General features: G+C 42.5%; 1 protein-coding gene across 1 annotated transcript in view; it reads right to left on the bottom strand.

Annotated features, from left to right (window-relative positions):
- CHCHD3 (coiled-coil-helix-coiled-coil-helix domain containing 3) overlaps nt 1-12,553 on the bottom strand; it is a 251,138-nt gene extending 238,585 nt beyond the window's left edge. Inside the window, exons 1-2 of the mRNA XM_081146783.1 lie at nt 12,291-12,553; nt 1,470-1,557 (exon numbers count right to left, since the gene is read on the bottom strand). Coding sequence (XP_081002909.1) covers nt 1,470-1,557; nt 12,291-12,371 — 169 coding nt within the window. The 5' untranslated portion in view covers nt 12,372-12,553. The remainder of the gene's footprint in view (nt 1-1,469; nt 1,558-12,290) is intronic.
- Nucleotides 12,554-13,052: the final 499 nt, after the last annotated feature.

Genomic DNA, 13,052 nt, shown 5'->3' with positions numbered 1-13,052 from the left:
GAACTAATGTTTTTTAAAGACTGCCGAGGCCCCTGTGTGCAAGGCAAAGCGGAAGGACACGAGAGGGGAAGCAGGAGGCCAGTGCAGAAGCTTCTGCGGGAGACAGGTAAAGAGCCACTGGTTATCTGGGCTGGAGCTAGGACAGTGAAGACAGGTTCGAAGACAGATTTGGGGTCTGCCCACCTGTACCACTTACTGGGAAAGACGGAGAGCAGAAGCAACTGTGGCAAACAAAAGGGTCTGGGCTGGATTAAGTGGAAGATCCCTAAATGGCAATTTCACGTAGGCAGATGTCTAAGTTGAGTTGCAGGGAGAGGTCAGGGCAGAGATGGAATTTTGGGAGGCAAAGCATCTACACAACAATTCAAAAGGCATACAATTAGATGACATTACTTAGGGGACATCAGCAAAGAAGGCTAGACTGAGGATGCAAACAAGATGAGAGGAAAACCAAGAGTGCGACCCAGAAGCCAAGGAAAGGTTCCCAGCAAGGAGGAAGCGGTGACTTTCTATCCAGCATGAGTGAACTATGAATCCACTATGAACCCTTCTTAATGCTCCCACTGAACAAGAAGTTTCAACAGGGCAAGGACTATTTCTTGTTTATCTTGGTACCTTCTGCTGTAAACATATCAGAAGCTGAGTTCACGGTTATGGCTTAATGATTAGGAAGAGGGTCACAACTGCCTCCGAGGGAATGGCATTTGGGCAGCATCTCCTCTTTCTCAATGTATTTCAGCCTGTAGCCGAATTTACCATACAACACCCCTTTCTAATACACATTCTCAATAGTCTACGATTAACCATCCTGACTATTTTCTCACTGGCACTTCACCAATAAACAGTATACCCATTCATTAGATTGTGCCAGACACGTAGCAGGTGTTCAATAAATATGGCTGGATGAATAGATGGATCAGATAGGAGAGAGGAAAGAGATATACTGTCTTATCCTGCATGATCCACAGATAAAATGAGGCTTAATAATTCTCTATGCATTTCATTTAACGCCATATTTTCATCAATAATTAAGACTATAAAGAAATAAACTGTTTATAAACTTAGAAAAAACCTATTAGAAAATAAAATCATGGGAAAGAGTTCACAATTTGGAAATAGTAAATCAATATTTTCTATGTTTTTTATAAATATTCACTATTCAATCTCTAATAGCTCTGTGAGTAATCCACTTTACACAAAAAGATATGAAGTAACCTTCCAAAGCCTAACAGAGGATTCAGGAGCTGAAGGAGAAAAAATATTTCCCAAACACTGTTTGAAAGTAGATTCATTCAACTTTTAGTGCAAAACATTTTAAAAGAAACCCTGATCCTGTCTCATGTTCCCTGGAAAAAGCCAAACATCGAAATAACAAAAGACAGATGTGCCGAAGATCTTGACTATCGCGTGAATTTTTACCACTTCTAATTCTCCTACTAAAAAAATCTAAAATTAAAATTCTGAAATACCTGAGGCACCATAAATACCAGAATACCGCTGAGACTTCGAGCCTGATGGAGAGGTTTCCTTCATACGATCGATCACATTTTCCGAAAGCTGAAACAGCAACATCAAAATAAAATCAATTATAAGAGAACAAAAAAGAGAACAGTACAATAGCATCCAAGTAATTTAATCATCCATATCAATATGTATAATGAATGGCCTAGAGAAATTAGGCTAACTCTAATAGCTATAAAACTAAAAGCAAGTAAGAACAGTTTTAAGACTTTAAGATGCACCCCACAGCACTACTTTTTATTTCTTCTAATGTACTACTAATTGCTCATTATAAATAACTGTTCTCATTTTATACTGTGCACTAAATTGTAATCTCTGAGCAAATGGAAGCCATCAGAACTCTTCCACCTTTCTTCCCCTAACCCTACAAATTAATTTATGCATGCAGCAGGCCTTAGCACCATCCTTCCCTCCAGTCCCAAGAAAATGGTCCAGTTCTCCTCCCTCCAGTTCAAGACTAACCACAATCAGATCTTCAACAGATCTTCTTATACACCAACAATGTGCCAGGAACTAGGCTAGACTTTAGGTGCTCAACAGTTACCAAGGTGCTTAAAGTGAAGTAGAAGAAACAGGCGATCATTAGGCATTTAAATATAGTGTGAAGGGTGCTGCTCAATCAGACAGTCTGTGATGGAAGTTCTCCAAGTACAATGGGTGAGGCATCCAGCTAGGCTTTGGGAGTGGGGCTGCGAAGGATGAATAGGAGTTAGGAAGAGGAGCGGGATAAGAGTACTGCAAGGAGAAACAGGGCTTACCCCCATTAGCCATCAAGTGGACATCAGACAGGCGGTTGGCAATCGGGCGGAGGCCCCAAGGGACACTCAGGCTTGAGATCTGAGTCGTCAGCCCCAGTTCTACACCATCCTTTCTTGTTTTCTTTATAGCACTTACCACTGTCTGATGCTTTCTTGTTTACAGTCTGCATTTCACACTAGAAAGCAAGCTCTGTGAAAGCAAGGATGTGGCTGTCCTGGCTACTAGGGCATCCCCAGAGCCTCGCTAGGCCTGGTTAACTGAATAAGTGGTTAAATAAATGAGCGAAACAATATAAATGAATAAAAGAATGGCTGAGGCAGGAAGCTGCAGGGGGGGCTTAGTGAGAGTAGATGAAAAGAGAAACAGGTTTAGGTTCTGAATACTCTTACTTAGTAAGCTCTTCAAGTGAGGAGTCTGAACTTGATCCTGGGGCGACTGGGCACTACTGGAGGAATTACGTGGGGTAATGACTCGATCAGACTGACACTTTAGAAAGACCACTCTAGCTACAGTGTATAGAACAGATTGAATGGGGACAAGAACAGAAGCAGGAGGACCAATTAAGAAGCCATTAAGCATATGTCCACGCAAAGAGGGGCACGGGAATGTTCACAGCATCATTATTCATAACAGCAAGAGTGGAAACATGCAAACGTCCATCTACTGGTGAATGGATAAACAAAACATTATAGAGATCCATACCACGGGATAAAATTCAGCAATAAAGGGGAATGAGCTTCTGATACACGCTACGACACAAAAAAACCCAGAAAACAATTAAAGTGAAGGAAGCCAGACACAAAGGGCCTCAGGTATTATAATTCCATTTATATGAACTACCCAGAAAAGGCAACTCTATTTAGACAGAACGTAGATAACTGGTTGCCTAAGGCTGGGGTGGGGGTGGGGGTTAACTGTAATGAGCATGAGAGAGCTTACTGGGGTGAAGGAAATGTTCTAAAACTAAATTGTGGTGATGGTCACACAACTTGGTAAATTTATTAGAAAGTGCTATATACAGAATACAGATAAATTTTATATGTAAATCATACCACGATAAAGTTGTTTTGAAAAAAACTATTACGGTAACTAATCCAGAGAGAACACGTTCAAAGGATATTTAGGATTCAACATAGCTAACATTCCCTGAGTGCTTATTATGGGCCAGGCACCACACTAAACCAAGCGCTTTACTCATAACAATACTGTAAGATACTTTCATTACCTCCACTGTATAGATGAGGAAACTGAAGCACAGCCAGATTAAATAACTTACCCTGGGTTTTACAGGTTACCAGTAATGGAGCCAGGATTCAAACCCAGAAAGCCTGAGTCTCAAGGTCACACCAGGTACTCCCCTTTCATGCCAGACTCGGTGTCTGACTAGATGTGGGAGTGAAGCTGAAGTCATCAAGAAGGATGCCCTGGCCCAGGGTTCTGGGTCAAGTAGCTGGGTGAGCCCCTCCAGAACCCTCAAGGGCCTTCTTCCTAGTTCCTTTCCTAGCTCACCACTATCTGGCTTAGAACCCAAAACAGCAGTGAAAGTGTTCAGGTAAAGTCACCACTGACCAAGTAAATAACCTTTTATGTTTATATTTATATAAATAAATCTCCTCTATTTCTACTTCCCTTTAGCATCTAACACCTTTCTTTGGTCACTCCCCTCTTCTGGAAACCCCTCCCTGACTCCTCTGACATCCCACTGTCCTGGTTGTCCTAGGACCCTGGCCACATCTTATCTCTTTTGCTGGCATCCCCTCCCCTTTCTACCCTTAAATGCTAGAGGGCCCCACCTCCTGTTCTTTGCCTGTGTTTCTTCTCACTCTCATGCTCCCATTGGTACCCTCATCCACTCCCTTTATTTTTAACTGCTACTGATAAATTAACGAATTCTAAATCCATTATCTCCAGCCAAGACCTCTATCCCAAAAGCCAAACATACACACTGAATTGCCTAATGGACACCTCCCCTTCAGACCACAAGCATCTCAAACTGAACACGTCCCAAGTTGAATTCATGTCTGCCAAAAGTCTCCTCTTGCCTTTCTTATCTCATTAATGAGACCACCTCCATCCAATTCCCTAAATCAAAACACAGGATCGTCCTCAACTCTTCTCTCCCACTCATTCTCGGAGCCATGACTTCCCCAGCCCCTAAATGTTTAATGACTCCATCATCTCTTCTCCCTTGCCCAAATGCACAGCACCATCGAAATGCAAACCTGATCACATAACTCACTGCTTCAATCCTGCAAGAGTGACCTTCTGCTAACAAGAGGTTCCAAATTCTTTGCAGGACATTCAAGACTTCCGTCATCTAGTTACGGCCTAACTCTCCAGCCTCAACTTCCACAGCTTTTCCCTTTAATACTTCATACCCTGTTCTCCACCCATACTGGCTTCTTGTTTACAGCCATCCCTTTGCCTTTACACACACCTATATGGCCTTTTCCCCTGGCCCCTTGGGAGGGAATCACCTTTCAAAATCCAGTTCAAACATCCTAACGTCTTCACTCGCCAAACAGTTCGCAATTCCATACCAACTCTGCCCAACTAAAGCGACCTTCCCTGTGCCCAGCGTACCTTGCACAGGTCTGCGATAGCCACTCCAGTGTGGAACAGGAATTTGCCTTTCTTCCTTTCCACAACATTGAGTTCCTACATATTAGTGACTCACTCACTCAAAACATGTTTACTAGGCCAAGCACTAATTGGGGCCCTTGGGTTACATCAGTGAACAAAATAGTTTGTACCTGAACAGTTACTTACATCTCAGGATCCAAACCAGAATGGTAGCGAGACAGTAAAAGGAAAGACCACAGCTCAAAAGTTGTGATCGTTGAAGGAAAACCTCATGGCTCCTTCCTTGGGAAAGAAGTGGAGGTGAGAAAGGAGAGTGCCAGGGGGCTTTTTTTTTAAGATGCCAGGGCCAGGTGCATCTTTTCTAACAACTGAGAGCCACTGAGATACATCTTAGGAAAAACCCTTTAAGATTGACTCTAACCCTCCCAATTTACAGATGAGAAAAAAAGAGATCCTGAATAATATCCAGTTACTGGTAACATCAGGAACACGAGCAGTAACCCCCAAACTTTAGTCCAGTGCTTTCTCTACTATTAAACAATACACTCCTTCAATCCCGCATGGTAAAATAAAAATATTATCACTTCCGCTCAAGGAGATAAAATGAACCTTATTAAGCTTTAGAATCTTAAAGCTATTTTAATTGACATATCATGTACTATATATTTATTTAGTATGCTATACAATAGTTTTATCATTTATTATCATATATACTAGGTATTGTATACTATTATATACTATATATACTAAATACTATATATCTAATATAATTTATGTTTAAAGCTAATATATATAAAGCTAATATGACAAATATAATTTTATATTTGAATTTATATTTCTATATTTCAGGCCAAAGTCAAAGAACTACAACTATACTATAGATGTATATGTATTTAATCTAATCAGAGGTGAATGTGCTTGCTAAAAATCAAGTACTAGCTATACGCCCTCACAGGCCACCATAGTTCTAAATACCACTTCATCTACTTCTCACCAAAATCCATACCTTGCCAGTCTATTGCTACTTACAAATTGAAGGCTACAAAAAATCCCTCCAATCCCTAATGCAGCCTCAAAAGTATCATTCCTTAAGAGTAAAGTAAAAGGTTTGCCAGACAGAGGAAAAAGCACTGGCTGCCTACTACCTACAACTAGCCTAGGGAACCTCAATGGGCCCACTCTCCTCATCTGAAAAGTGGAAATAACCCAACTTCTGGAATTACAGGTGCATCGCAAACTCTAACCTGCTGCAAAAATATCTTGTAGAGTTATTACCAATACAGCTCCTGTCATTGGGACTTCAACTGATGCTTCATCTGGGTTCCCTCTTATCAGCTCAGCCTGAATGTGTCCTGAGCGCCTGCTCTGAGGTGCATCAGGAAAAGGCCTATAGCCATTGCCTGGAGCAGCTGCGTAAGTCCTGGTATAGCATAGAAGGTGCTGCTTTATCCCTGTCTATGCTCTCAGGGTAGTAAAAGTGCAATGTCTCTATCAACCTAATCACTAACTGTTTCTTCTTTTTTTTTTTTTTTTGTGGCTTATCTGATGCCTCAAAACTTGCTACTTGAACGTCAAATTCAAACCATTTCCCAATATGGCCTTTGCTTATATAAGGAAATTTATAAGCATGTCCTCCAAGGAGCACATTTCATTTCTTGAGTTGATAAACATACTGTAGGGTTGCCTTATTGAGAGTCAACCTCTTTTTTGTTTGTAAAATCATTCCTAAGTGCATTCTCAGGCCCTTCCAAGGGAGCCCCAATGGCAGCGTACCATTGACTTACCCTCCCCCCAGCCCACTCACAGCTGCGTTGATACAAGGCAATAGCCATGTTATCTTTGGTATCTCAACTTAATACCCTCCAGACCTGCACACTCATCTGCTCTCCTCTGTGAACTGTGGCACTCACTTGTGAAGCAGCTGACAAGATTTAGAGATGCTGGCCAGGGTTATAAGCACAACATGTAGCTATAGAACAGCTCTTCTTTGTGATGCAATGCAAACTGACCCACAAAGGGGGTCAAAGTACAACATAAGCTTCTGCAAGTGCAGGATAAGCAGCTTCTGTGTAAGAAACAACTTCAGGAACACCTTTCCTTACACAGGGTACTTTTCATAAAAAGGTTTTTTCTACCTAAAGGTCTATAGCTACTATACCTGGTTTCCAGACATCTCAGGAATCTCCATCAAGGCAAATACCAAGTGAGATTTATAGAAATTATTTGTAGCAAAGAATGGTGAAATAACCCACATATACTCACACACATTAATGCTAGAATTATGCCCTGAGCTCCAAGGAGTCAGGAGTCTATGGATTAATCCCTCAGTTGTATGCAAAACTGTCTGCTTATTGCATTTTCCTGGGCAGAATCCACAGTTTACAGATTTACAGCAGTTTATGAACTAACAGAAGAACAACTGTTCTAATATACAGTGGTGCCTCGGTTTTCAAACATCTCCGTTGATGAGCATTTCAGGTTACGAACCCCATAAACCCAGAAGTAAATGCCTTGGTTTTCAAACACGCCTCTGAAGTCAAACATGCCCCGCCACTTCCACTGAGGGCAAGATCCTGAGGCCCAGCAGTGGGCTGTGGATCCCTCGGTTCCCGAACGTTTCAGAACTCGAATGGGCTTCAGGAACAGATCACATTCAAAAACCGAGGCACCACGGTATAGGGAGAACCAAGAGAAGCAGGCCTGCCAGCATAGCCGAACTCAGTCCGCCGACTCTGATTTCCCACCCTGGGCTCTATTGCTCCTAACAACAAATTGAAGTAAACGAGGCTGGCCGATTTGGGGTTTGTACTACTCACCACACCAGCATGTGCTCCAAAGAGGAAAAGATGTGTGTCGTCTTCTAGTCTCCCCGCCCATCTCTTCCCACCCACGTTGGCTGGTCTTACCTAAAATTAGCACAAATACACCACCCCCCAACTCAGAACCCAGTATCTTCTCAGAAACAGGAGAAAGGGTGAGATGGACAAAATAAAGTATTTCTACCTCCAAGAAACAGAGTAAAAGGAGAACGAGAACTCCTTTTAAGGTGCCATTCCCTAAGATGCAGAGTTAGAAACACATGGGACAGAGACAATTCAGACGCTCACCTCCATAATAGTTAAACTCATCTTCTTCCAGATGTGTTTTATCGAACTGATTAAAGGACTCAGACCCATTTTTCTCACTTGGTCTTCCTTCCATGTAGCATAGGTCATTTCTGTAAGAATACTGGTTTCCTTTACAATTACCATTTTAAGACACAGGCTCCAAAAATTTCCATTATTATTTGCAAGAAATTATTCCCAAATACTTGTTTATATACCCATGGGAGGAGGGGGGAATGTCGTATATATAATGTAATTTTTAGCTTATGTTTGTAGTTTGTAAATTGTATTTCTTTATATTTGTTATTAGTGAAAACATGAACTTCTATTGCCTATATAAAACCCAGAAAGCAGAACCTGGTACTATGCCCAAGAGACTCATGGGAAGGGACCAATCACCTACCAGTTAACTGATTACCGGGACGTCTCTTAACACTCCCAATGACTGACTGGATTTGGAGCTTCTATTAATGTACTCTCTCCAGGAGCCTCAACAACGTCCCACATTAAATAATCTCTTCATTTCCAGGCTCTCGACTGCCAGTGCTTCCCAAAGCACTAGTGGTGTTCCATGTAAGTAACCAGGACCAGTTGCAGAGATTAGTTTCTGCCTGGAAAGCATAATAAATACTAGTTTGAAAATGATACTCATTGAAGTTAACATTTGCTCTGGAAGAGTTCACTTACAGCTTTGATGTTTCAGATAACCTTGTGAAAGACTAAGTAGAAGGCATACTTGCCAAGTAGGCCCAGTAGGTACTCAAAAAAAATCCTATTAAGCACATGCACTATGAATAATAAAAACGCTTGGTATTTCTATCACAAGAAGTTTATTTTAGACTTGGAGAGGAGGGCAAGGCAAGAGTGTGGCCTTTCATCTAACCCATAAGTTATTTCAGATTCAAAGTTGGAATCAGGTATAAGAATACGGGTTATTTTATGGAAGTGTGGGAAAAGCTATTAATTGTGAAGGATTAAGAAAAAGAACAAAACCTCATAAATACCATGAAAATAACACCTCGTAGGTGAGAAGAAACTTTATACTTAAAATTGTAAGTAGATCCTTTAACTGCTAGTTATTGAAGCAAGAAAATTCTGGAAAAGTATGATCTATTAATAAACGCAGCCTAGCCCTGGCCGGTGTGGCCCAGTTGGTTGAGCGTTGTCCCATGCATCAAAAGGTCACCGGTTCGATCCCCAGTCAGGGCACACGCCCCGGTTTCGGGTTCAGTCTCCAGGCAGTGGGCATGCGGGAGGCAACTGATCGATGTTTCTCTCTCCCTCCCCCCTCTTTTCTCTCTCTCTCTTACCAAAAGCCTCATGTTGCTTACTAAATGTTACTCTTTGTATATCAGTGGAACACAGAATTGGTTTTCCAGCAGTGATTGAGACTTGTTGAATTGTTGGTATGCTCTTATTTCTTATGAGTGATGACATGAATGTTAGACAACTGGGCAAATTTGGAACGTTTTCTTCAGTCAAGTTGAACTAACCTATCTGCAATTCAGCATGAAGTTTGGGCCTCATCAGCACCATGTTTCAATCACCTGAGCTAAAAACAGTGGCTCACTTAGGATACCAACAGTGTTGCTAATCCTTCCTTCCCACACCTCCGAGGGAAAGGAGATGACTGTTTCAAGCTAAGTACAATACAAAAATTAGCTGAAAAATCAAAAAATACCTAGACAAAAATCACACAGGCAATCAGTTGAAGAACTCAGGACTCCCATTTCCCAGTCCACACCTCTTCAGGTATGCCTACGGGAGCACAATATATTCTCATTTTTATCTATTATTTTTAAGTTCATGTAAGTTTACTTATCCATTCCCTGGAACAGCTCTCATAATAGCTACTTGTGTAAGTACTAAACGCTAAGTACTAGGCACTGTGCCAGATGCTTACATACATTGTCAAATTCTCACAAGTAGTGCTGGATATCTAAGTACCACAATTAGGCTGCATTATCCAGATATACTGAACAGGGAAACACATTGAAAGTGGCTTGTCTAGGGCCACACAGTAAAGTGAGGCAGAACTAGGACCAAACCCAGGTCTGCCTGGTTCTGAAGCACATGCTCTTTCCACTAGACCACACAATACTGCCAAAGAATCTTAGAAAATTTAGACGTGGAAAGAACCCTATATAACAGCTGCCTTTTATTAAAAACCTACAATGTGCCACGTGCTCTAAATACCTTACCTCATCTTCTTACCACAAACGAGAAATGCTGGTTCAGGATAAGGAAATATGATCAGAGAAGTGACTGGTCCAAGGTTGCAGACTGGTAAATGCCTAATCCGAGATTTAAACTGAGGTATATTTAACTCCAAGTTGGTGCTCTTTTAACCAAGACCTCGAAAAAGTCACAGTGACCCCTGAGTACTCAACAATTCAACAGCATGCCATACTTAGAGGAAACTGCAATGGGCTGATCATGGCTACAAGAAACATATGGTGCCACTAGACTCACAGAATTTCAAACTGAAAAAGATTAGAGATCTTAGTGATGTACTCAAGTCCTATCATTTTGCAGATGAGAAAACAAGTTCAGAGAAATTGCAAATCATCCTTGAAAAAAGGATTTGAAGCAACAGGGCATTCCAGGTGAAGGGTATATACTGAAGAAAAGCAAAGCACAGAGGTCAAATTGAGCATGGTGTGTGCTTGAACTATAACTTGTACTCTGAGAGAAAGAAAAAAAAAGAGACTCCCTTCATTAACCTGAGTGCCTAAAGCACATAGCTTCTTTTGTAAAAAATAAAAAATGTTTTTTTAGCCAATCTTCCCGTTTTAATCTAATACCATAATATTTTATATGAATCTCCGTGCTGTGGCCAAATGCTCTTTTAATTTTGTTTGCTGTCACTGCTGTGTCTGCAAGAGAGCATGAGAACATGGATTTATGCATTTTCTACCCAATGTCTTCTCACCCAAAACTTATTTTGCTTTTCTTTACTGTTCTTTCTTTGTCACCCTCCAGTTTGGAACACTTCAAGGCAAGATTAAACAAATCTCTGGAATAATTTTTATTTTACTCCAAAGAGGACCACCTGAACCACAACAGCGCAAAGAATGCAGCCTCTGACATCTAATAAAAATGTGGTAATACCATTAATTAATATGATATAAAGAAATGCTGGTCACAGACCAAAAACTGAGTTCAACAGTCTGAGTTTCTGTAAAAAAAAACTTTAATAAATTCTTCTCAAGGTAACAGTTTCAGAGTAAAAAGTTTTTAAACACTTTTAAGTATTTAAGAAGTTTTATTTCCTAGTAACAAATGCTTAAAAATAATTTACACATGTAATTCACTTATGCTGGTCGTGTAGTAACAGAGGAAGAAAAATTAAAACTATTATAAAACTTTCTGAAGTCAAAGTACTTCATTTACTAGATTCAGGCATCCTTCCAAAAATGTGTGGCTCCAAATTCAGGTGCAGCGGAGAGTGTGTTAATGAAGTTAGTGCTGGGAAACTGACACCCTGGAGAAAAATCAAGTTTTCAGTTTACGTATCAAGCACATGGCAGGGGTCATTTAAAAATTCTCTACAATGTCTTGGCGGGAACTGGCTGCATTATTTCTAGTGGACTGAAAAACTGCAATCCTATCTCAAGCCCTATCAGGCTGGCAGGCACCAGTCCTGAAACAACTGGGCCTAGTCCAAAACTTGGGGCACCCAGGCCATAGAGGAGGCGCCTGGGAAAGATGAGATGTCAAGTGAAACTGAAGGAGGGAGAAGCCAGAAGTCACCTTAGGCCAGAAAAGCCTAGGGTGGATGGATGGATGGATGGGTGCGTGGGTGGGTGTCTGTGTCTGTTGGGGGAATGGGTGGCATAAGATAAAGAGTACTAAATGACAGGAAACAGATAAAGGGTTCCTTAAGATGCCACTGCACCCCAAAAAAGGTGATGCGGGCAGTGCAAAAGCAGGGTCTGGGTCCTGAACACAGGAGGAGTAGGACAAACCCCATTTCACAGACGGGTACGGTGAGGCGGGGATTTCAAATAAAGTGCCACAACTAGTGAGCAATACAGTCAACACCAGCCTCACTCCACTCTGAGCCCCTGGAGGATCTAATCAACCTGGCACACACACCCCCAAAGCCCGGCCGTGCTCAGCACTTGCCACCCAACCAGGAAACAGCTCTGAATGAATGTCCCAAGTCTTGAAACTTCAAGCTTCTTTGCAGAAAATTCGGCTTCGGGCTGGACAACACTGGGAGCCGGGACGGGGGAAAGCGGGCTGAGCGGGTCCGGGGAAGGTCGGAGGTTTGGGGTCCAAGTTCGAGCGCCGGCCCTCCGCCCGCCCACTGTCACTCACCCGGATGCCCTTCACCACGGTGATGTTCTCATTCTCGTCCGCCTCGAAGGTGACCCGGCGGGTGCTGGAGGTTCCGCCCATGGCTGCTTCTGTCCCCGCGGAGTCCTGGCGCGGACCCACGAGCGCTCCAGGCCACACGCGCACCCACGCGCGTGGACGTACCCGGACGCTTACCTTGCACGGCGGGAGCAAGGCCACGACCCCAAGAAGCAAGGAGAAGGCGCCGGGGCTTAGCTCCCGCCTCCTCCGGTCACGCTCCACAGCAAAATGCCTCCGGTTGGTGGGAGATAAGAACGGCCCGCCTCTACTCGGCAGGGGCACCCTGATTGGTTCTTCCAGACCCGGATGCTATGGCAACAGGTGGTGTTTGACAAGGTTTCCGGAGCCCCTGGGTATAGTGGGAATTGTAGTCTCGACCTGGCGCCAAGGGCGCTGGGACATACTCTCCAAAACCAGTTGAGCTCAAGGGGAGCACGGCATTCTGGGAGTTGTGGTCTTCACGGCTCCACAGGCTTCTAACCCGGCAACCTCCCGGGAAGTTCATTCATTCATCCAAGAAAACGTGCTTTAAAGATAGTATTCTAGAAATTTAGGCTAGCGAGTAGAAAAATACAGTCTCTCTCCTAAAGGAACGCACAGTTTAATAAAGAGATGCACTCTCCGATGGGAGCCTTCTCTAGATTCCCTTAAGCAAATCCCTAAGGCAAAATTTAGCATTTCTTATTTTGTAAACAGCCCCCAGAAAAAACAAAACAAAAACAA

Source organism: Miniopterus schreibersii, assembly GCF_964146895.1.
Source record: "Miniopterus schreibersii genome assembly, chromosome: 9".
Taxonomy (NCBI): domain Eukaryota; kingdom Metazoa; phylum Chordata; class Mammalia; order Chiroptera; family Miniopteridae; genus Miniopterus; species Miniopterus schreibersii.
The sequence above is the reverse complement of the archived record's forward strand: the minus strand, read 5'-3'. Positions and strand labels throughout refer to the sequence as shown.